The sequence below is a fragment of the Tripterygium wilfordii genome, chromosome 1 (assembly GCF_013401445.1).
Source record: "Tripterygium wilfordii isolate XIE 37 chromosome 1, ASM1340144v1, whole genome shotgun sequence".
Lineage (NCBI taxonomy): Eukaryota > Viridiplantae > Streptophyta > Magnoliopsida > Celastrales > Celastraceae > Tripterygium > Tripterygium wilfordii.
The window spans coordinates 2,408,983-2,433,419 of record NC_052232.1 but is presented as its reverse complement, the minus strand read 5'-3'; the positions used below and the strand labels follow the sequence as shown (position 1 = coordinate 2,433,419).

The 24,437-nt window shown below is 36.6% G+C and overlaps 5 protein-coding genes across 8 annotated transcripts; 3 read left to right on the top strand and 2 right to left on the bottom strand.

The window, feature by feature from the left end:
* Positions 1-1,674: 1,674 nt before the first annotated feature.
* LOC119998645 lies at positions 1,675-5,584 on the top strand. 3 transcript variants are annotated; one of them, XM_038845990.1, is made up of 4 exons: positions 1,675-1,965; positions 2,122-2,208; positions 2,817-4,625; positions 5,112-5,584. In XM_038845990.1, exons 3-4 carry the CDS (start codon positions 2,901-2,903, stop codon positions 5,277-5,279), a joined length of 1,893 nt encoding a protein of 630 aa, XP_038701918.1. In that variant the 5' UTR covers positions 1,675-1,965; positions 2,122-2,208; positions 2,817-2,900; the 3' UTR covers positions 5,280-5,584. The 3 variants fall into 3 exon arrangements, with proteins under 3 accessions (XP_038701918.1, XP_038701912.1, XP_038701923.1); XM_038845984.1 differs by having other exon boundaries at positions 2,089-2,208; XM_038845995.1 differs by lacking the exon at positions 2,122-2,208.
* A 2,800-nt stretch (positions 5,585-8,384) lies between these two features.
* Positions 8,385-11,732, top strand: LOC120003611 (60S ribosomal protein L23-like). The gene is made up of 4 exons (XM_038852629.1): positions 8,385-8,503; positions 8,820-9,104; positions 11,141-11,182; positions 11,452-11,732. The coding sequence occupies exons 1-4, from the start codon at positions 8,395-8,397 to the stop codon at positions 11,532-11,534; spliced, it is 519 nt and encodes a 172-aa protein (XP_038708557.1). The 5' UTR covers positions 8,385-8,394; the 3' UTR covers positions 11,535-11,732.
* A 951-nt stretch (positions 11,733-12,683) lies between these two features.
* LOC119995197 (peroxygenase 1-like) lies at positions 12,684-13,936 on the bottom strand. Its single transcript, XM_038841624.1, has 6 exons — positions 13,828-13,936; positions 13,579-13,728; positions 13,393-13,478; positions 13,119-13,213; positions 12,908-13,033; positions 12,684-12,837 (listed from the first exon to the last, which is right to left on the bottom strand). The coding sequence occupies exons 1-6, from the start codon at positions 13,934-13,936 to the stop codon at positions 12,684-12,686; spliced, it is 720 nt and encodes a 239-aa protein (XP_038697552.1).
* A 985-nt stretch (positions 13,937-14,921) lies between these two features.
* Positions 14,922-19,333, top strand: LOC119997270 (eukaryotic translation initiation factor-like). Of its 2 annotated transcripts, XM_038844209.1 has the most exons (5): positions 14,933-15,170; positions 15,787-15,955; positions 16,080-16,205; positions 18,967-19,032; positions 19,127-19,333. In XM_038844209.1, exons 1-5 carry the CDS (start codon positions 14,986-14,988, stop codon positions 19,172-19,174), a joined length of 594 nt encoding a protein of 197 aa, XP_038700137.1. In that variant the 5' UTR covers positions 14,933-14,985; the 3' UTR covers positions 19,175-19,333. The 2 variants fall into 2 exon arrangements, with proteins under 2 accessions (XP_038700217.1, XP_038700137.1); XM_038844289.1 differs by lacking the exons at positions 18,967-19,032; positions 19,127-19,333 and adding an exon at positions 17,731-17,831 and having other exon boundaries at positions 14,922-15,170.
* An 81-nt stretch (positions 19,334-19,414) lies between these two features.
* On the bottom strand, positions 19,415-21,020 carry LOC119997396 (protein PROTON GRADIENT REGULATION 5, chloroplastic-like). The gene is made up of 2 exons (XM_038844421.1): positions 20,629-21,020; positions 19,415-19,711 (listed from the first exon to the last, which is right to left on the bottom strand). The coding sequence occupies exons 1-2, from the start codon at positions 20,896-20,898 to the stop codon at positions 19,607-19,609; spliced, it is 375 nt and encodes a 124-aa protein (XP_038700349.1). The 5' UTR covers positions 20,899-21,020; the 3' UTR covers positions 19,415-19,606.
* Positions 21,021-24,437: the final 3,417 nt, after the last annotated feature.

The window sequence follows — 24,437 nt, the reverse complement described above, 5'->3', positions numbered from 1 at the left end:
GACAGAGTCTCATTGGTGGAGTTTGACCTCATGTTAATTTCCTGGACCGTGAAGCATTGACCCCCCGCACCTCCAAATCTTCTCGAGAGAATTTGTCTCCGTTGTTCTAAGTTCTCCTCTCGGTGGTTCTAGCCACTTTTGTTGCCCGAATTGTTGTCAATCACCTCTTCAGTCATATCTCCTGTAATTCCTCTATTAATTGCCGAATTATTGTTGCCATTACTGCTAAGACCATTGACTTTGGCAGCCACATCAACAAGCATTGCATGTGAACACGTGAGCCTTCTTTCACCCCCTTTAGATGTAACCGCCTAGCTCGATTATACGCGTTGTAAAGAGGACGACCTTTGGTCCTCATCACATGTCCATGACTTCCAATATAGGCTGTTGTTGCCCTATGCATGTTGACTAGTAACTTAAGGCCAGCACAAGTTCACATCAAAACCAACCTTTGGTCTATATTTCTTAGTCGTATTGATGTAACTTGAAGACTAATAGAAAATACATACAACACAGGAATTGACCTAATTGGGATTCCAAGGTCAAATTGTCAGCCAATTAGACTAAACCAAATATTTGTATTTATACGGTGGCCGGCCTGGGTGGGGCGACATGGGCGGCCACCCCGGGTCCCCATATCCCCAAGCCTCAAATTTTTGAAAAAATTATTAATTTTATATTAATCCAAGCACAAAAAACTAACAATTCCCCACATATTTCAACTTAAAAACCAATAAAGGAAATTTTTTTATTTTAAAATAAATAAAAAGAAAACACGACCCCCTTTTTAGTGTTCGCCCGGGGCCCTTCTAAACTTAGGTATGCCACTGTATTTATATATATTATCTTGCCCATGGAGGTGCCTCAAATTGTGCTTATTCCATCACGGTACTACTTTTCTTTTGTTGCTAGTGGAGGTGCCAATTTTGCTTATCACAAGTCTCATATTTCTGCACCCAACTCAACTTTTCTCCCCCAATTTTAATTTTTAGGTATGAAAAGTTGAATCTTCATATGAAAATGAACCACACAAATACAAATACTACTAGTTTTCTCCACTAGAGAGTAGAGACCATATTTAAAGCTTCACCAGTTTATTAATTGACGCAAAAAGAAAGCAGAGGTCAAGCATTGTTTATACATGCATAACCAAATACAATTGAATATTCAAATTGGTTGATTTGGATAAAAAAGGTCCTCCCATGGAACTACACAAAAAGAGTATATGATATGAGCACAATAAAGCCAAAAATCAATAAATGATAGAGGCGTATAGATATAGTGTAGGAATGTATGTAGTTTGATCATTCTCTAAGCATCCTCAAATACCCAAAAAAAAATTTCTAATCTTGCCTGAGAATCAAATATAAAGCAAAAGCATATACAAAAATGAAAAAAAAAAAAACAGAAAGTCCATATCTGCTGATGTTGCCACCCCTCTAGTGGATTGTTTATAGTGGGACTCCTGCAACTGTTTGTGGCTTTGTGCGCACCAGCTCATTTCATCGTTTTCTTTGTATTGGCTCCAAAGTCTAAACCTGCAACAAAAACTTAATAATAGAAAATTTGAAAATAAAAAACACAAGTGGGCCCTACTGGACAACAATGGAACCAAAGGCATAGTTCCACAAAGAAACGTGGCTTAGATTATGTGTTACCACCTCCATTGTTGCTTGCACACCCACTGCCTCGTTTTAGTAGTTTCCTTCTCTACTGTCTCTCTCTCTCTAGAAACAGAAAACTGGAGATCTATAGAATATTGTGCTGGAGACAGAAAAACTGTTCCTTGTCTATGAGAAGAAACATTGTTGCTTAAAGATATTGTCAGCAGTTGTGCTTTGGGTTGTCATTCTTTTTACGGGAGATAAGGTTGAGATTAATGGTTGTTGAAGTTGTTCCTCTATTGGGGAATCAGAGTTTGATCCAAGTGGGTTTTTCGGTTCTTGATCCGTTTGTTAAGATAAGGTAAAGGTTTTCCCTTTATTTATTCATTTTGTTTTATACTTGTTCAAGGTTGCAACTTTTTTGTATATGGTAATTTAGTAACATTATTTTTGGGTGCTTTGTGGATTATTTTGCAATATTTAGGTTTATGTGGTTTGTGGGTTTGTTTACATAAAGGTGGTACAGAAAGAGAGATACTGGATTGATTTCCTGGTCCATTGAGTGATATCTTTTGCTGCTTATTTTTCAAGAGCTGCATCTGAGGTGAGTGAAATTCGTTGATTGGATCTGTGGCAGCCGGAGTTACATGTTTTAGGTTCTCATCTTTCATTGATTAAGCCTGTATGTTATATTCTCTGTCTGGGAGAGTGTGTATTGGTTGGGTTTTAATGAACTGGGTAGGGTATTCTGAGCAAATCAGTGAATGTTGATAAGGGGATTATCCTTCGTTGATGTTTCTGTTATTCTTTCTTCTCTGTGTTTCATTTCACTAATTAAAATGGTTCTTCTTCTCTAATTAAATTTTTCCTTGTTCTCATAATCATCTAAGTGAGAGTAACAAATTCTTGACAAAGTCTCCAATTGTCTGTCACTCAGATTTTGATTTTTTTTACTTTTCTATTCACTAGGATTCTTGTATTTTCCCATTCCAGATTAGAGACAAAGAGAAGAAAATTCATATTGGGAAGTAGAAAATTAGAGCATTTGAAATCAATACTGTTGCAGTTTGAAAGTAATTTTCCATTATTATTGCCTTGTCAGTATTCGTTTCTATCCTTCGTTTTTTTTTTTTTTCCTTCCCATTCATATATGCTTCTTTGGAATGTATTGATGTAAGTTGGTAACTGTCCAGAATCTTCTTTGATATGCAGTGAAGGGTTTTCTGTTTCATCACATCTGAAAGTGGAATCCAAAGTTTTCCTCCATTAATGCAATTTATTCATTGAAGGCATAAGATGGAAGATAGAATTGTCAATACACAAAATGAGTCTCAACATGAGGAACATTCATCCAACTGCTTTAGCGATGATAGAAATTGTTCAGATACTTCTGAGTTTAAAAAGAAAAGGTTGGTGAGGAGGGAGAATCCACAACATATGCTCACCTTGAAAGTTAAGCAGTTGCAACAGAACAGAAAATGTATAGAGGACTCATTGCTTCGAAGTATTCATGTCTTAGGTGGCATGATCCCAAAACATATGGCGACTCTGGATGAGAAATATCTTCGTCATTGCCTGGAATTGATTCATATCAGCGCATCTAAAACATCACCTTGCAACACCTCTGTGACCTATGGCTCTGGAAATATGGGCATTTTCTCTGATGGCTTGCATCCTGATATATACAGGAATGAGAATGCAAGTGATCTGACTAGGTTTGTTTTTGAATGCCCATTAGCTACTGGGACTGCGAGTGTGGTTGTTAATCCTACCGGACAATGGATTATAGGCTCGGTTATGGGTTCCAAGAGTATGATAAACCTATTGAAGAGCCCTTTCTTACAGCAGCTTGGTGCATTTGATGATGCTGATCTCGAAAGGAGGAGCTTGAATGATCTTAAAGATTCCGCATCTTATAATTTCGTGGGAACTCCGGATTCGTTAAGTAATTACTCGATGCACAAGCTAGATAAGGACTTGCCAAATTTGTATAAACATAAATATGAGTCCAAGACTTTGCATAACAGGCTTCCTTCTACGTCGAGTACAAACTCTACCTCTTCTGATTATTCTTCTGCTGCTTCTGTCTCTATCATTCAAGGCATGCTCCAGTGCACGGGGAAAGCTGGAATTCTGCATTTTGTTTTCTCCCTGGATGATCAGAAAGAGGTATATATGGCCGACTTATGTAAAGTTGACTCAGCAGATGATAAGTCCCTGGATTATATGTACTTCTTTTATTCAACAACGGGTGATCAAAAGGAACACGACATTCACAATAAAGAATCTCGTCTGATTGGCAAGATGAGAGTATCCACTTCTTTCACCTTATGTCCAAACAACTTGAGACTCCTGGAGACAGAGTTCGTTTTGTTTGCTATCACAGAAAACTTAGGAGGAGAGATGCAAGCTTCAAGCCATAGGCTTAGGAAGAATAAGGGGCTGTCAAAGAAGGTAGTGGAAGTGTTCAGGCCCAGGCATTCGTCAAAGCAGAGATCTTTGTCAAGATTTGGTGGATCCAGCACCATACTGGAAAACAGTTTGTGGGAGTCGCACCATGATGCAGACAGCAATTTTGACTCGTCTGGTGGGATTAATATTCCAGAAAATTCCTTTCCACCAAATCTTGAATTGTCTGTCATTGTCGTGAAAGATCATCTTCCTGATAATAGTCGAGAGAAAGTTGGAGGTTGGGGCTTGAAATTTCTCAAGAAAGTAGGAATTCGGCAAACTACTGATACCAATGAGTCCTTAGTTTCTGCTACTTGTGCTCGAGATAGTGGTGATTGTTCAATGAGTATGACAGTTGTAATTCCATCGGGTCTTCATGGAGGGCCAAGGACCAGAAATGGTGGTCCTTCTGGTCTTCTCGAAAGATGGAGATCTGGTGGGCAGTGTGACTGTGGTGGTTGGGATCTAGGATGCACATTGAGGGTGCTTAAAGCCAAACCGAGAAAAGCAGAAATTGTTCCCCATGCAGATACACAGGGAGAGTGCAAGTTAGTTGATTTATTCCTACAGGTATCGTTAATCTTGTGGTTCTTAGGTCCTCAATTACTGTTTAGAATGGATAATGCTATTAATTGTTCTTCTACCTTTACTCTTAATGATTTTGTCTTTGCTTATTTTCCTTTAAGTATATACCTTGTGTGCTCCTCTTAATGAGAAAATACATGGATTCCATAGATGTGTTTTATTTGATTATGAATACAAGACTGGTATACCATATAGCTATATATTTTTATAATTCCTATGCAATGATTCAACCGTGTTTTGTTGCAAATATAAGGTAGAGGGCTCGCGTTCTTTCCTCAATCAGATATCACTAAATGCTTTACTAGTTGCATTATTTCTTCTTCAATCGTCTACGTGCATTGTAACTTCATGTGTAGAATATGGCTATGGAGTTCTTTTATTGGTGGGATTGGTGCTATATTATGAACTTTAGCACAACAGCACAATATTTAAACTTGCATGGGTTGACGACGACCAACTTCGAATTTTCAGGGCTCAGAGGATGATTCTCCCACCTTGAGGATGGTGAATGTCCATGATGGATTGTATTTTATTCATTTTCAATCAACAGTATCAGCTCTACAGTCTTTCTCCGTTGCAGTGGCATTTATCCACACACAGAGTCCAACCCTACGTCCCAAAACTGTACAGGATTTGTAGTAGCAGCATATTTTTTGTTGAGTATTTTGTAGCTGGAACTGTTACTGTATACCTTTTCTGTAGGTTGAAACTGAAGTATCTATACATGCATAGTGGTGTAGGTTTGTTTTGGACGATTATTATTATTTTTTGGCTTTGTGTCTAGTTTGAGGTTACCATGTCATTTTAGGTCAATTGGTACTTGCTATTGATTGGGTGTTTCAGCCTGAGTGTTTTCATAAAAATTTTCTTGTAATATGCTCTGTTTTGATTGAATGTAACACCTATGATAAAGTGCATTTGATATTGAATCATCTTGATGTCCATTAGTATGTTGCTTGTAGTTGTTCCTTTTTTAAAGGCATTTTGGCCAAGCAAAGATAAGTTTGTCAAAGAGGATCCTGGTTACTTAGTACTTACTTTTGCATAAACCCAATTATCCCACCATCAGCTGAGTACAACCGCTTTGCTTGGTTGCTGATGAGACGAGGATTGAAAATGGGTGCAGTTTTCCCTTTTTCTTCTCAAGCTTAATAATGAGTTGGTGGTTAGAAAGCTTCAGGACATAGGGTTGAGCTATCATTGCCACATCTCATAAAAATGAATGTAGTATGATATACTTTCCTGATGACTTTTGACAATTGTTCTTTCTAGCATCTCATGGCTGAGAAAGAGAAGAATTATGATTGTTCAAATAGATTGTAATAGCTCAGATTTGCTTATTGCTAGTGATGTTTCCATCGTAGTAGGCGCTCAAAGATATCAATTCTATCTCCTCAATGTGTTACCTTTGCGCCTGTGTCTATAAGTGTAGTGTATTTTTGTATGTCCATGACAGAGGGATAGAGGTACTGTTGGAAGCAATGAGACTCTAATAGTTTCTTCCTAGCTCCTGTTATCTTTGTTTTGGAGCTTTTATTTGTATAAAGGTGTGCAGTTAAGCAGTTCGAATTTGATGCCAATCTGCGTCCAGCTGGTGGGTCGACGCATATATTTTGGCATTTCTCAATCAACATCTACTCGGCGGCCAGACCTGAGATTTTGCAGGTGTGCACATGCTTTCTGTTATCGCCGTTCATTTATGCAAAACAGTATGGTAAGTTCTTGTAATTTTATTTTAATTTTTATTCTTTGTTTCCTACTATAACTACTATGTTTCCTTCCATTGTGGCTTACTTTGGCATACTATTAACTTTTGAATGGCCATATGTAGTCTGTTTAGCTTAAAATCACAGATTTGGAAAAGCATTGTCCTGCTGCTTATCACATGATACCAACTACAAATCCACATGTAACGTAACCGTCTTTCCCCCATACATGGTCTTACAACTTTGCGGAGACCTGTGTTTTTGGTAAACAGTCGCCTGGGCTTGGTCACTGCGGCCCCCTTTGTGAGGAGGTACCCCTTCTCCTAAAGTTACGGGGCTATTTTGCCGAGTTCCTTAGAGAGAGTTGCCTCGCGCCCCTAGGTATTCTCTACCTACCCACCTGTGTCGGTTTCGAGTACAAGTACACTTTTGTTGAAGGTCGTTCGAGCTTTTCCTGAGAGTATGGCATGGGTTACTTCAGCGCAAGTGCTTTAATGCAAAAAAATGGCGGTCTCTATGTACCCTATGTGTATACATGTTTTTTTTGTAAAACATTTGTAGCCAGGTAAACACAAGGCACCTTTATGTTGGTCAGTAGCAGGATCTGGAGAATTGATGAAGGTGATAAATCAGATAAGTTATTTGTCTACACTGAACTCCTACAATGATTTTCATTTTATAACCTTTGCTTCCTGTGACTTATTTCATTTTACTCTACTCCCATGAAAATTTCTCTGTTCAAAAAGTTACCATTTTGAAGGGAATCTCTTTGATTTGAGTGTATATATGATGATATATGTTACTATAGATGCAATGGTGTTGCAGGGAATAAAGTGAGCCAAATTGAATGATGGTGGGAAATGATCGATGTTGGGTAATAGCACCATATATGGGACTTCTTTCTCCAGAAAATTGATTCAGGTGCGCTGATAATTGATCGAATTGCTGCAAAATAAAATGATAAAACAGCGGGCACCTGGACATGTATCCTTTGGCAATGAGTTTTGGACGTGTGTATATTTTCTGTGACAGGCGATGGTACTGGACTTGAGCGACTGCGATGCCTTCTGGAAACCCGTTTTACAAGGTCCTGAACTATTGGAGTGAATGGTACGGATCTTAGCTATGCTTGGGTATAATATAATTTTCCGTCACAGAAGTGACGTAAGCTCGATTTTGTAACCAAGGAATATAGTGTGGGGTCATTGCTTTGGGTCCCACATGTTTCAAATCAATGATGAAATTGAGGCGCATAAGTTAATATAACTTGCGAATGTTCGCATAAGAGAATTCTTGATATCTAATTTTAATAAAATTTTAGGGTTTGTTTGGTGTGCTTTTTTCGTGAATTTTTTGTTTTTTTTTTTGAAAAAAACAAAATAATTTCGAAACACGTTTGGTTGTTTATTTTAGATAATAATCCGGAAAACAAGAAATCACTAGAAAAAGAAATGACAAAAAGGTATTATGGAAAAATAGAAAATACAGGAAACAAATAAAAAAAGAAAACAACCCGAGTCTTTTAATTTTTACTTTTTAGACCACGTTTTCAAGTTTCTAAATGTAATTTTATGACATAATCTATCTCAATTTATTCCTTGGAATTAGAGTGATTTGGTAATTCCACTATTAATAGATAAAATGATTTTTTTGCACTTTCAAATAGCAAATAATTAGATTAAGGTTAGCATACAAAGATTTAAGGTCGTTTCTTCAATTTGTTCTCCATCTCTAAATTCGTAGCCTTAATAGTAGCTTCATCGATGTTACCTACCAAATAAAAGGCCCTATTTATTCTGTTTATTAGTTTCTTACCTAGAAAATTCTAAATGAGTTGAATAAATTGAAAATATAAAGTTATTGAATTAAATCAATGTAATTTTTGAAAATAAACCTAGTTGTAGTTGGGCTGAACGGAGCGGAGCGCACACCATGTAAGAATTTAAAGCATTATTAGGTCCTGGCCCAGGCCCAGGCCCAAGAAATAAAGTGAGCCGTGTACCTTTTTGGTATTATGTAAAAAGAGCGTGGTCTAAACTGGTATTTCAATGATCACAGTGCCCCAACCGAAAACCCTAGTTTTACCGTCTATATATCTCGCAAAAGCCCTAGTTTGTACCTTCGTTTCCCTTCACTTCGCAGAGATGTCGAAGCGAGGTCAGTTTGGGCTGCTCTATTTCTCTATGAATTGTTAGATTTTCTGTACAATATTCTTTTCGTTTTCCGTGGAAATGACGGAGTATATAAATTTTGAATCTCATTTTCGTTTGGTAATACTTGAGTAGTCTCTTTTCAATAACATCTGTAGTTTCGATCGGTGAATTTATAGCTTCTGTTATGCCGATTTTCTGTTTGGTGTAGCGTCATGATCAATTGTGGCTAATTGGATTTGATAAAGATTTGGACTTTTATATTCTGTTTGCAGTGATAATATGTATAGTCTGTTTACTTGTATTTTAAATTTTCGATTCAGGACGTGGAGGATCTGCTGGTAACAAATTCAGGATGTCACTGGGTCTGCCAGTGGCAGCCACAGTGAACTGTGCTGATAACACCGGTGCAAAGAACCTTTATATCATATCCGTGAAGGGGATTAAGGGTCGTCTCAACAGGTTGCCATCTGCCTGTGTTGGGGATATGGTGATGGCCACTGTCAAGAAGGGGAAGCCTGATCTCAGGAAGAAGGTCATGCCTGCTGTCATTGTCAGGCAACGCAAACCCTGGCGTCGAAAGGATGGTGTCTTCATGTACTTCGAAGGTCATTATTTATTGCTTTGTTGATGGCCAGTATTATTTTCAAATACAATTGTGCCGTGATTTTTCAACTTGTGCCTGGCAGCATTGGTGTTAATTATTCTTATGTTTATCTAGTTGCGGCCATGTGCAGAAATGGATCTAGAAATTTGTGTGCAGAAATGGATCCAGGAAGTTTAATGTGCAGAAATGGATCTAGAAAGTTTAATTTAGTTTTAAAATTGTAATGTTTTAGGTTTTAGGTTTTGTGTTAGTCTGCATTTAGGATTTTTGCATAGTGCTCTGATGATGTCTTACTTTCAATCTTTGAAGACGTGGGAATTGATTAAGTACAAAGTACAGCTTGTTTGCGTTTGTTATCATTGATGCTTGTCTGTCAAAGTGTCATAGCAAATCAAGTGATACAATCATACAATTTATTGTCCATGGTAGTTCAGGTTAATGAATTTTCCTGGATTTTTCTTGTATTGTATAGTTAATTCTTAAATAATTTCTGGGTTGCTTCTGCTGTGCGAATATTAGTAGTGTCTCTTTTTATGTTAAGTAGAGTGAGAAGTTTGGAGCCTCGTTGCAGTTTGTTTCCCATTTTCAGTCATCATTTGCCAGTTCATGTAGACTGAAGGCTTTCTAGACCCCAGTTCTGGAGTGAACCTCCTTATATGTAATTGGAGTTCTCTATTTGTGAGAATCCTGAGTGGGTTGCATCTCTTGGTGCTTCTTTTTTGAATCTCTGTTTCAGTTAAAACGTAAAAAAATGGATCCTGGACTGTGGTGAAAATTCATATTGGCTGCTGCCTGCTAGTCAAGCAGTATCTTGATTTGTACACGTCTCATTTGCTCTTGGTTGTGCAGATATCATATTATGATACTTTTTTAGACTAGCAAAAGAAATCTTGTGGTATTGAATTTTTTTTGAGTGGGATCTCTCTGGTTTAGAATCTTGATTTTCACAATTCGATACATTTATGCACTTATCATATTCCACGCTGATTAATCCATTGTGTTGAGATTTCTGCTGTGGTTGTTATCTGTTATTTTCTTTGGTTAATTTGCTTGTGATGTGGTGTTGAGAATTTTCTTTCAGAGTTTCTCTTTACTACCAACCTTTGCCCTATCCCAATTGGTGGGTATTTCTATCATCCCTGTATAGGTTGGGATATTTGTCGACTTGAGTGCAACTTATTACTTATTAGTCTGGTATGAAATTTTTGGGCAAAATTCATATAGCTGTGGAACTTAGAAGATTATTCATATTTTTATGGCTTCAGTTGAGAGCATTTTCTCTCTTACCACCAGACTTAAGTCAGGTATCCTCTTTATTATTCAATGGTTGATACAGTTACATGTCTGGGAGATTTACGGTGTCCATCGTTACAGATGTCCCGATGCGTTTGATGCTCACATCTGCTCCATTTGGACCCTACATGTATTTGTATAAGCAATTGTTTTTATCATCCCTGTCTAGGTTGGGATATTTGTCGACTTAAGTACAACTTATTATTCTGGTATGAAATTTTTGGGCAAAATTCATATAGCTGTGGAACTTAGAAGATTATTTATATTTTTATGGCTTCAGTCGAGAGCATTTTCTCTCTTACCACCAGACTTAAGTCAGGTATCCTCTTTATTATTCAATGGTTGATACAGTTACATGTCTGGGAGATTTACGGTGTCCATCGTTACAGATGTCCCGATGCGTTTGATGCTCACATCTGCTCCATTTGGACCCTACATCTATTTGTATTAGCAATTGTTATTGATTTTGCTGTTGTGCTGTTTTAGAATTTTATTGCATGTTTACAGGTATTTTGTTTTAAGTAATAATCTTCATAAATAATTCATTTCTCCTTTTGGAGTTTTGTTTTTGGTTAACAGTATCATATGCTAACTTGTAACCTGTGACTCTTGTTATTGTTGGCCAAGTACAACATACTTGTTTTCCATCATTGCTTTTGGGTGTTCTTATTTTTCTCGTTTGGGGAAGAGGTTTTACCTTAAAATACTTCAGCTGATATTCCTTTGTGTCTGGTTTCCTTTCAGATAATGCTGGTGTTATTGTGAACCCAAAGGGAGAAATGAAAGGTACTCATCAATACAAATCTGTTTGAAATTGTAATTACTGCATGTTCTGGTTATCTGATCTGCTGAATTAGTTTTTGGACATAATGTCAGCCCATTTGTTCATTCTCTCTCCTTCCATCTCTCTATCTGCCTCTCCCCCCCATCTTTGATTGGATTTGGTTAGGAGTGTGTTGCTGTCTATGTGGCGTTTGTTTCTATCCTCGATTTAGATTAATGAAGGTCTGTGTTGTATATTTAGTTGACATTCGTACTGATTGCTGTTGTTTTAGGTTCTGCAATTACTGGTCCAATTGGGAAGGAATGTGCTGATCTCTGGCCGAGGATTGCAAGTGCAGCCAATGCCATCGTCTAAGAGTGTTTCTTGCATTATCGTTAAGCTGTAAAAGCCCTTGTTAGTTGTTTCACTGTTTCTGCCATAACTGAATTTTGTAATGACATTAAATGTGGGGGTAAGCAAGACTTGAATTTTCTGTTGCTTGTTATCATATTTTAGTTTTGATGACTTTGATTATTTTAAATTTGAACGACTTGGTGAAATGTTTGTTGGTTATGGATTGTTTGCCTTTTGGATTAGGGAGTATGAAGGTATATTTGCTAGGAAGATCACAAAGGAGAGATTTGCTAAAGTTGAACTGCTATGTGGACGGGAATAGCAGTAGAGAAATGCTAGTTTCAATGTGAAATTATTGTTCGAATAAAAGTGTCCAATTGCCAATATTTTTGTTATGTGATGCTAGTTTCAATGTGAAATTATTGTTCGAATAAAAGTGTCCAATTGCCAATATTTTTGTTATGTGACTCGTAAACTTTTGGGATGAAGCCTCGGAAGAGATTATGACGAATGTTATATTAACCAGTTTCAGTCAATACGTAGTATGGGATTCGAGAAAAAAATTGCCAAACTAAAATGGGCACCGGTTGGATTTATTCAAGATGGGGATTATTTATATTTCAGAGTTAATTAAATAATCTTAAAAATTCAAAAAAAACTCAATCTAACAAATAAACCCAAGCCCAAACCTAGCAACAAACAAACCCTAACTACCCATTAGAAAATCAGTTGACTAGTGTTAGGATTGACTCATTTATATACTACAACTCTGGGTCAATCACCACCGATGTGGGATTTCTCCACAACATGGACTATTCATCCTCCATCACTTTTCCACTCAAAACTCCCACAATTTTGGTTCGATTAGGGGGGCTGATGATGAAGTAATGGGGGTGAATGAATACAAGGCCAAGGCAAGAAAACAATTGATCAATGAAAGATACCGCGCATAATGTATGAAATGTAAGTTTAATAAGAGCAAAGGAGAACGAGTAGACGAGGAAGAAGTAACAAAAAGTAAAATTTTTAAATATCTAGATGATAGAAACATTAACAAGAACTTACTAATGTTTTGAAATTCGGTTTTCAATCAAAACTTACACTCATTTCAGAAACCTTAACAGCTGCTAATATTTGCAGATTATACTTATAGAAAACGCAGCTTGACATTTATTCTGTCTTGTATTCCCCAAGAGTGTACATTTTAGCACAATATTCAAACAAACTACCATCGAAACATCGTCTTACGGCTTCTTTTGAAAGGAGACCATCCTCATCCCTGGCAAGAACATACAGAAGTCCCCACTCGAACTTATTTCCAATCCTGTCAACAACAACAACACTCACAATTATAAAATTTTCAAATAAAAAATTTTGAAATCATTGAAACATACCAGCCAATGAGGTCGAATGCAACCCGATTGCCCTCGGTCATGTCCCAGATCTCCTTCAATGTTAGCTTATCGGGCACTGTATGAGCATACTTGCTGAAAATGTATTCAAGATTCACTGGCATGAACCTGCAATTACATTGAGAGTACAGTACACAACAGAAGAAGATGCACATGGCAAAATTTTACGGATCGAAGCAGATTTCTTCCTTACCTTCCTTCGGCATCATACGTTCCTGAATCACTCGCATGCTTAGCTTTGTGTATGTTGTGTATGTATATAGGAAACAAAGGAGAAGGAAACCATCCCTGCATATATAAACATCACCATTTAGATTCATCAACTTCTTCTCATTTTTTTCCGTGGTAACCGAAAACAACTCAACACTAAGTCCAAACTCGGGTCCGGCTAAGCACGCAAACTATTTGGAAATAGCTGCTATGATGAAAGATCACTAAAAGGGAAAAGAAAAAAAAATCACACTTACTGGGAGAGTAACATAACTTAAAGCAGCGTTGATGATAACTGCTATAACAAGAGAGGCAATCACATTGAAACCAATTGCACGCAGTCCTGATTCGCCCCAAATCAAGACATAGTCAGAATACAAAAACAAATTCATTGATTGATTTCCAGAACACTAAAAACACAAGCAATCGATTTTTGTGATTACCAGTATAAGTCTCCCAGGGATAAACAATTCCATTCTCGTCGAAGTCGAAAAAGGCAACATGTTGTTGAAGAACACTAAAGCCATTGTGCCTATGACCAGGAGTTCCATATGGGTACTCTGTGTCTGGTGCTTGCAATGCTCTAGCCATATCTGATTTTACATAGATATATAAACCATGATCACTGATCAGTTATATGTGTCGGGTGGTGTGTGTGTATATATATATATACATAGAAAGAGTGAACTTACAAGGCTTTGGAAGTCTGGTTTCCAAGTCACCACGGACAGGTCTTTCATAAGTAATAGGTGCATTAGGAGCTTCTGTTGCCAGTGCATCTCTCTGAATCTCCATTGCCATTCTCAGTCTGTCTTAATTACTTTCCTTCCTTTTCTCTTCTTTAATACCCTTTTGTGTTTTTTTCTTCTTCTGCTGCTTACAGCTTATACAAGAAGCCCTGGTTGCGTGGCTGCCATGCAAAAAGGGAGTTGGTTGGTTTTGGCACCTGGTTGTTGCTTTCGGACAGGTGTGGGGACAACAGCTCTGTGTAATTATGTTTAGTATGCATGTATCACAACACACTCTCTGCCTTTATATATATCCGTTACATTGTTGTGCACTAGTGGGAATTAAGTTCAATTCATGTACAAACATAGGGATAGCAAAAAAAAAATCAGTTCTAGGTTGTACAATCTCATGTTTACGAAATATTTATATGTCTGGATTCTAATTCTGATTGGATTCGGACGTACTTAATTGACCAAATCCGAACAAGTAAACCGAACTATAACCTAATCCAAATTATGGTCCAGACAAATAAATTAGACAAGATTTATATGTTTAGAACTGGACATGATTTAAATTGGACAAACATATTTGTGTTTGGACCGGGTTTTTGGACATATTAACTTATGTTCAAACTTGATTTAATTCAGATTGATCAAATTCAATCATTCGGATCAAGCAGAGTTTTGCCACTCTTATATAAACATCAAAAGAAGAAGAAAAAATTGAATTTGGAATGCGTTTGGGCTAAAAAAGTTTAGAGTTTAGAATTTAGAAATTTTTTTTTCAAAATCTACTATATTTCAACATTATTATTATGAATATCAAAATACTCAAAAACATATTTTAATTTATGATTAAGATAATTTTGGGAGGAAATTATAGCTACAATTGTAGCAAAGAATTGGATCCCCAATCCCCAAGGTTTTTTTTGGATGGATTGGGTCTTGAAGTTTCTTCATCAAGCCCACGAGGCCCATCCAAATGCTTCAAAACCCAAAAGTAATCGCTATTGTCCAGCCCAGAACAAACACAACCCGGACGGCGGACGGAGTTATTTAGTCTCTCTTAAAATCTTTCTTTAAAGTGTTTCGCTTGCAATTTGACGGTAGAAACGTTAAGGAATGGCGAGCGAGGTTGCGACGGAGACAGTGGTGCCGACAACAGAGGGAGCGGCTGCGACGGAAAAGAAGCAGCACAACCTAGAGAGGAAGTGGAGTTTTTGGTTCGACAAGCCCAAGCAAGGCGCCGCCTGGGGTATTTCTCTTCGCAGGGTCTACACCTTCGAAACTGTGGAAGAATTCTGGTGGTATGCATATTTTCTATCTCATCTTTCTGTATTTGTCTATGAGTGTGTATGTGTTGGCGGATCTATTGGTTTTGTGGGTTGATTGATGTAAATCGTTGAGGTGGTTGTAATGGGTGTTTAAATATGTAATTTAGTTGGATTGGTTTTGTTAGATAGTCTAGCACTCTAGCTTATTGCTTTTAAATGCTAATGGACCCGCCTTTTTTCCTTTTTTCCCTTGAACATATGGATGAAATAGAAAGTAAACAAAAAAAATACAAGGTTGAAAATTTGTATGTTAGATTGGCCTTTTTTCCAGAAGGGTAGGTGATCTTCGCTGGATGTAACATGAAAAATAGCAACAATTTGGTGCGGCATTTGGCTTTTTTAATAAGGTCTAACACGATGTTAAGTTGAAAACTTTTGTGCTTCTGTACCTTTACTCGTATGAAGTGTATGTTGGTGTGTTTGTTTTGTTTCTTAAACCGGGTAAGTTTTTTCTTTGGCAGTTCTTTAATTATTGGATTTATATCTGTTAAACTGTGAGCAGAATTAGCTTTCTAGACTTCTCTTTTTCTTTTTAAACTGGGATTGGTTAGCATGAAAGGGACATGTTTACATTGAAAGCTTTCTGCAGTTTGTATGATCAGGTAGTCAAGCCTAGTAAGCTGCCTGCGAATGCCGATTTTCACCTTTTTAAAGCTGGAATTGAACCCAAATGGGAAGATCCCGAGTGTGCTAATGGAGGGAAGTGGACGGTTACCAGCAATGTGAAAGCGAACTTGGAAAACATGTGGCTGGAAACTGTAGTTCTCTAAATTCACCTGCTACTACTTATGTTGAAAATATTTTTGGAATGTATTCAATAAGATTTATAAGTTATAACCAATTTTGTGATGAGCAATGACTAATGAGTTATTTCTTGGGCAGTTAATGGCCTTGATTGGGGAGCAATTTGATGAGGCGGATGACATTTGTGGTGTGGTGGCTAGTGTGCGCCAAAGGCAAGATAAACTTTCACTGTGGACTAAGGCAGCTGCGAATGAAGCTGCCCAGGTAATCCATATTCAATTGCTACCCTTTACTTTTTACTTCTGGTGTGTTAAATTTATGTGACCTTTTTGTATGCTTTAAATCTTTCGTGTGATAGGAGATGGCGTCTATATAATTCTATGACATGTGTGGATTTATAGCTATTATTTTAACTTTTCATAGACCCCAACATTCCTTTTTTTTTTTTCCATTGTTCGCTTCTTCATGTTCTGTATTTCTGACAAAAACTTATCAACCTAGTCGCCATTGGGCTTTCACTCCCGTTTTAAAGAACTGGTGAGTGGTGAGGTTCTGTGGTATGTATTATGTTGAAAGCTTTCTGAAAAGATGTTCTTCTGGAGATCACTGAGTTTGCATGATTCGTACTACTTGCTTCTGAAGAGTTGTTACTTTTGGCTGTCATCGAATTTGAAGATATTCATGTCCACTTTTGATGGCACCACTTATCTCTCAAGCCATATGTTCATAGAAAGAAAATTGATGACCGGTATGACTGTTTTATAAATTGGGATCAATATTTAGTTGCATAGTTGCTCAAGTAAGAATTTTGTGCATTTTGTTTTTGTCACTGCCGTGTGTTGTGTTGGGTCACTGCTATGTGTACTTGTGCTGGGTCACTGCTCTTGTAGTGGCTGTAGAGTAGTTAAAGGTGCTCAAGCACAGTTGAATCTCAAAGCATGGGTAATAGAACGTGTTTTGGTGTCAAAGCAAGCTAACCTGGTGCATCATAAGCACAAAAGTGTTGCGCTTTACTTTCACTTGAAGTCCAAGGATCAAGAAGAGAAACGAAGCAAGATTTTTCATTTTAGCTGTCTGTGCATTAAGAAAATTATTAATTTTTGGCATAAGGGTTGAGTGGAATATGGATATGTGGCGGTTTCTGTCTACCTCCCTATAAACAAGCATTGGTGTTTTTGTCTACCTTGGCACATTGTGTTTTCATTTCTCTCCCATTGTGTTGGTACAAAATAATTAACCTATCAAGCTTTCCCTCTTTTAAACTTTTGCTCATTCTTTTTTCCCTTTTTTTGGTGGGTGTGGGGCAGTGGTTTCAAGAACATATTTGCTTTACCAAGGATGACCGAAATGTCTCCTTTTCTCTTGGTTTATTGTCCCCTTTACTGGAAAACCGCGTTCTTCTTTGTTTCCTTGGAACTTTGTCTTTTAAGCAGACACTCATCAAGTGCTGAATATAAGTTATGAATCTTTACCATCATTCATTTATATGATCATAATTGTCCCTTGTTTTTTTATTTGTCTTCACATGCACGACACTGACCAAATATTTATTATGTATGTATTGTGAGTAGGACATAGTATGGTGGTTAAGTGTGAGAAAATGAAATATTATGTATGTATTTTGAAATATTATATACTATTCTGATTTTACTTTGAAATATAATTTCTTCTGACATTTTGAAAAAGTGCATTTCACTCTAATGAGGAACCCTCTTGCTCTTTATACTTCAAGCCAAGAATACTGGACCTTTTTGTGCACCTTTAGTTGATGATGAAACCATTGTCGTAGGGACACAAGATGATTCAAGTGGTTAATTACTGTGCATGTGTTGGCAACTGCAGTGAGTATCCCCACGTTCAGCCATCTTGACTGTTACTGTTTTGTTCTAGCCTTTCCGCTTCACATCCATGGTATTACCATGTTCCTTTCCTTGTTTTCCACCTCATGTTTCTCTCCTCACTTTTCTTTTCTGATGTAATTGGACATTATTGAAATGACAACGGGCTTCCATTAGGTAAGAGTTTGGAATGGGTCTCAGGGTATGATGCCCATGAGGATGGATTCTAACTTAGAGGATGCCTCATGTTATAGATGAGTCACAGGAAGGCCAGAAAATCTATAGCGGCTGTGGAAAATTAACCTAGGAATTTTAAGAATGTCATCATATGAACTTTGCTCTGATTTTTGTATTGTTTACTAATTTTGAGTGCTTTTCCTGTGAATCTCTGTTATGAAATTTCATTACCTACTTCGCATAGGCTTTCCACTCCTTATTTCCTGGATTTGAATAAAAAGAATTTCATATTCCCCCTTCTAGTCATGGGTATTGTACTGTACATTTGTTAATTTCCAGTAACAAGTGCGCCTTGATGATCTGAAGTTGATAATCTGAAGCTGCGAGTCTGTCCTTCCTACCTGAATGGATTGTCTTGGCTCCTTTGACCACATCCTCATTTTATCACCCTTGTGTTTCCTACTCTAACCCTTGGTGGGGTTAATGGAACTGGTCCATTTACAGTTCTTGAGAACCCCTTCCCAGTGGTGTTCCATTATTTTAACTTTTTATCTAATATTAATGGATAAGATTTGACCGACTGAGCATTGCCACTCGTAATAACAGGATCTATTACTGTGAATTTTCCCATAGTAACTTTAATTTGCTAAAATACTCTTGTATTTGTAGGTTTTAGCTGTCACTTTCTTTCTCAAATATGCGCACACTGCCACTCGTAATAACAGGATCTATTACTGTGAATTTTCCTATAGTAACTTTAATTTGCTAAAATACTCTTGTATTTGTAGGTTTTAGCTGTCACTTTCTTTCTCAAATATGCGCACACTTTACGTTGCCTAAAATTTTTGTTCCTTATTAGCTGTGAATGACAAACATGCAATACTGTAACGTGATCTTGTTTGCATATCCTGTGCGCTTCACTCGCTTTAACTGACCCATCATGGTATGTTTGATCTGAATTATAAACATGCAACATGATCTTTCTTTGTCGTGTAATTCTTGTTTTGCAGATGAGCATTGGGAGGAAGTGGAAGAAGATAATAGATGTCGATGACAAGATCACTTATAGCTTCCATGTAATCTTTTTTCGCCTTCCATTTTTTGGAGATGATTTTCTGCCAATTTATTTTTCCTTATGATTCTTAATCGTTTTGCCTGTTTCACTTCCAGGATGATTCCAAAAGGGAAAGATCTGCCAAAAGCCGATACAACTTGTGAAACCATCTTTCACTCGGCCTTGGTCTTTATGATATCTAGTCCGGATCATTGATAAATGTATTTCAATTGAGATGTTGTTTCTTGTTATAATGCTTGCCAACAATATATCTATTCATGGAGTATCAGGACATTTGGTATTCAAGTTCAATGGACGGTTTAGTTGCATTAGCCATGGCATAAGGTGAATTTGTTATCTGCGTAACGCAGAGGTGATGGTAATTAAAGGGAGAGGTGCATCCATTGCTGCCAAAGAACAGCCAAAGATGAACTAAGATTTCATTGATCTAACAACAAAATACTACAATTCAGTTGAAGCAGTAAAGGGGGATTTGATGTGATGAGAGAAATGATCCATCCAGTGTACATTCTGGTTTTAGGGACATGAACAAGGGAAAGGCCTTCAAATGGGTGGTGGTGGTATGTGGGTTTTGATCAAGCAAGGAAACCAAGTCTCTCCCCATTTTTCTTGGCCAACCTGATGAGTCCTTGCCTTTGTTTTGCATCTGCTCCTATTGATTTGCAGAATTCAGTTATTACCTGCAACACAATATCTGACAGTCAGATTATATTCAACAGAGTTGTCCCATATATAATCCTCTTAAATATCAAGTATTATGTGTCTAGCTAGTTATAACCACTTGGGTTATTAAGTACTTTGTGTGTCTAGTTAGGGGTGTCCATTTGGATTTCGATTAGATTTTTAATCGAAATCAAAATATCCGAATTGATTCGGTTATGATATTTTTCACTCCGTAATCAAAAAATATATGTACAATAACCAAATCGAAAAAACCGTAGCAACTTACAAATTGGTCACTGATTGGGGAAGCATCACAACATAAACACTTTAATCAAAAACAATATACGAAAAAGTCTAAATTAATAACAGAATCCGAAACGTTAACCGAAAAATCTGTAAATTAATAACTAAATCTGAAACTGTTAACCGAAAAATCGTTAAATTAATAACTAAATCTGAAACTGTTAACTGAAAAATCGAAAAACCAAATAACCAAGGTTCAAATTGGTTCCTCGGTTGTTGATCAGATTTCAACACCCCCATGTCTAGCCTAGCTATAACTATTTCAATAATAGTCGGTGAAGGCCAAATTGTATAAATTTGGGAGGTACTAAGTACAATTCCAATAAGCAAATACGCTTTAGCTACTGTTAAACATAATTTAGCTTCTCGGTTACCAAAAGAAAAAAAATGTCTAGCTAGTAGCTATGTTTTTAAATCAATATGCCAAGAACATAAATAAAATTAAAAAAAATATTGGTTAGGCAGGCAGAATTCAGGATTTGTCTTAAAATACCCATATTATACAAAGACAGAAACTCTTTTTCCCCCTCAATTGGGATTGCACATCTAGCCTGAGAAATACCCAAAACAATCAAAAATGGGAAAATCAAAGATAAATAATACTATTGAGTGCAAAAATAGGAATTGATACCTGTGAGTGGAGAGCAATTGCTTTGCCTCTAAGCTGGTTGAACCGCTTCTTACCAACAATATCACGAGTGACGACAACAATTGGAGCAAACAAACCTTTGCCTTCATTGACATTCTTCATCATGGGCTGTGATCTTGTTGGCTTCCCAACTCCAACTCTAGTTCTATGTACTGATGATTTAACCAGCATAGCACAATCCTCATCAACCATGGAAGTAGTTCCCCAACTCCCCTTGAATGGTGTGCTCAGAGAGACTGCACTAGTAGCCATTGCAGAACACAAACAACAAAGAAGAGAGGGTGATTTTTTTGATTCAAGAGAATTTGTGAAGAGTTTTGGTTGGTGGGTTTTATTTTGATTTTGAAGAGGATAATTTGGGCGCAAATCTTTTGAGCCTTTGGTTTTGTATTTTGGAGGCTAGTATTGGGGGAGAGTTGATGGAGCCATAGGAGCCACACAATACTCATGGATGGCTTCAATTGTTCTAGTTTTACTTTGTGTAGGTCAGTCTCATGGAATTTTTTATGGTCCAGGTGGTTTGGAGAAGATCTAGATCAAGTGTTTTACTGGCACTTTCTTTTGGGTGGGCCCATTTTACTCCTTATGTTTACACGTTGGACTCGTTTGGTGGGATGATATGGGCCGTCCAATATCTCCATTCCTCCTAATGCTTTGTTTGGGCTTCGGCCCATAGTGATGGGAATGAGAATGGTAATGAAAATGATCAATACAATGATACTTTAGTTTCATCAGGAATAGTGAATTAGTGATAGTAAGGGTACAAATTTTTTTTCCTTTCTCTAATTCCCTTCTCTCTCCCCTTTCCCTCTCTAAAAACTTTCTCAACAAGCTCGCTTTTCTCCATGGCGATAAAGGGAGAAGTTGAGATTCGTCGCTTCTCCTCCTCCTCCCCAGATGTAATTCTACTAGTATTGTTCGATTCTTTGTTGATTTTTCTTCCAGATATGGTGGTTTTCTCTCCTCAGATATGTTGTTTTCCTTCACTGATTTGATGGTTTTGTCCCTCTCTCGTTCAAATTTGGCTTTTTCTGGGTGATGAAGTGGGTTTTTTTGACGACGACATCCATATTATGGTAACTCTGATCAAGGTTGTGAAGAAAATATCATAAGACTTGAATGTATGCTCTCCCAATCTTGCTATTTGGAGAACTTTCACAACAATTCACCATAGTGTAAAGTTTGCTACTTCAAGGTCGCTGCATGCTTTTAAGAAAGAGTTATATCTCTTTATTTTGCAAGTTGTTGCAGACGCTATTGGGTCTTTTCTACGTTCTTGATATATGAGTTTTATTTTCTAATAATGTTTCTGGAGGAGTATTCTCTTATCTCTATCGTGTAACTTGTGTTGGTTTGTTTTAATGTAAATTTTCTTATTATAAAAAAAGGAATAATGATAGTAATGATGAATTACGTTTTGCATGCAAAATATTTGTTGGAATAGAATGTGAATGAAGTATTTATTGATCGAAATACCGTTATATATTTATATCTTTATCTTTTCATAAACAAGTCATGATTAGAGAATATTTTTTATTTCAAAATAAAATACAACATATTATTATATATTTTTTACTGTTAAATTTTATATTATAATATACTAATATTTAGATGATGTAGTTAAATTATTATATTATTAGAATCTAAAGTTAATATATTTTAATTACATTATAATTTGTCAGATAAAATTAACTAATATATTGTTGAATTATAAATTTATATATTATATTGTTACAATATAAGACGTTAAAACAATGTTTACTTAAGGGTATAATAGTAAAAATCCAATAGTTGATCATTTTCATTCCCATGAAAATGACATTTCATAGGGTAGCATATGGAAATAGTCATTACTCCATCAAGGGAATGACCATTTGCATGGGAATGAAAATGATCTTTCATAAGTTAGGAGATGAGAATAGTCATTACGTCCATCAAGGGAATGACCATTCTCATTACCATACTTCTCAGGGTTGTAATTTTTTCCAACCGAACCAATCGATTTTTCTACATTTAGAAAACTTAACTAATAGTTGGTTTTTATTATTTTAAGATAACCGATCGGTTAAATCCGAACCGACCAATATATATCTATATATATAATATAGGGGAGGGGAAGGAGAGGCTCGAACCTGAGACCTCTATGAGATACCACACACATGAGTGTCATCTTAACTACTCGCGGTTCTCTATGTTTATCTATTTATGTAATAAGTACAATGACATATATATATATATATATTTAAACATTATATATTAATATTATGAATATGCAATATGGACCATTGACTATTTGGATCAATGGCCCAGATTAGGAAATAGATATTATGGTCAAGTTTTGACCCTTTTTGGCATGTTCTTGGCATTGAAGGTCCCATCCTTATTCGTTACCACCCCTTTCACTTTGATTTCTTATTGGGCAACTCCCATTGGCAAAAGGAACCTCTTTATCATCATACGCGCCACGCCTTCGCCTTCAAACTGCCGGGTTGGATTCGAGCAAACCTAAAAGATACACATGATGATAGATACGCATATGGGGAACCTGTCAATCATAGATACATATATGGGAGTTTGAGAGATGTCTGATGTGGTCAAACTGAAAAAACCGACTAAAGCCGAATGGTTGGTGATGACCACAGTGTCATCAAAACCAATTGGTTATCGGTTTTCATTGATGAAAAAACTGAATTTTTCGACTTGGGGTATTAGTACATTGAATAATTGACCAAAACCAATAATTTACACCCCTGATGTTTTTGAAACCAACCAAACATTGGGTTGGTAATAAAATTATGTAATTGACATTATCATTTCTTGGTCGAAGCGTGGACCAAATATAACCTAAAAGCATCCACAATGGGATGCATATTTATTGTTCTTTGTCATTCTTTTTTGTCATATTGGAGAGGGAGCAATATGCAACAGTGAAACTTCAAATCGTGGACCCAATTATTTGATAAGCGTGCAATCTCCAAACACCTTGATATATATAGAGATGTGTTTGGAGAGTATAATTGAATCTTTGCAGGTCCCAATAAGCAATTTTTATATACTTCTCAATTTCTATTAAAATTATTCATGTAATTTCTACCAACAATAATAAAAATAGAAGGATTATTGTTCATTGGAACCCACAAAAATTCAATCGTATTCTCCAAACACCTTCATACAAATAGCGAAATATTTATTGAGTATACGCTTATCAAAAAATTAGATCTAAGATTTGAAGAGGAGCATTTTATCGTTGTATGTTGCCCCCTCTTCAATCTTACAAAGAAACTAACAAAGAACAATAGATATGCATTCCATTGTGGATGTTATCGGTATAGAGCGGAGTTGGCAAAAAAATAAACACAAACCTATTATGTTTTCAAATTTCATGATTTTTTGTAGGGGTGTGAATCGGTCGGTTTGGTCGGTTATTTTACATTGGGACACCCGGGCCGAAATTTCGGTTTTTTTAGATATAGAAAACCGATAACCAACGGTCACGCTTAACTTGACATGAAAACCGCCCAACGGTTTTCGGTTATTATGGTCGGTTTTTCGGTTTTTTGGTTATTGGTCAAATATTTGGGCTTGATACACTAACTTAGTATACTAGCTAAATATGTGAAAAATTAAATAGCCATTTGGCCCTTGCCCATAAGGCATATGTTGCACATCCAATATCCATAATTCAAAGAAGTAAGGAAAGATTGAAAGACTAAAGTAAAAAACGAATTTAAGGTCTAAGGACCACACTTGGGCCATTGATTCAAAATTCAATGGTCCAAATTACAATTATC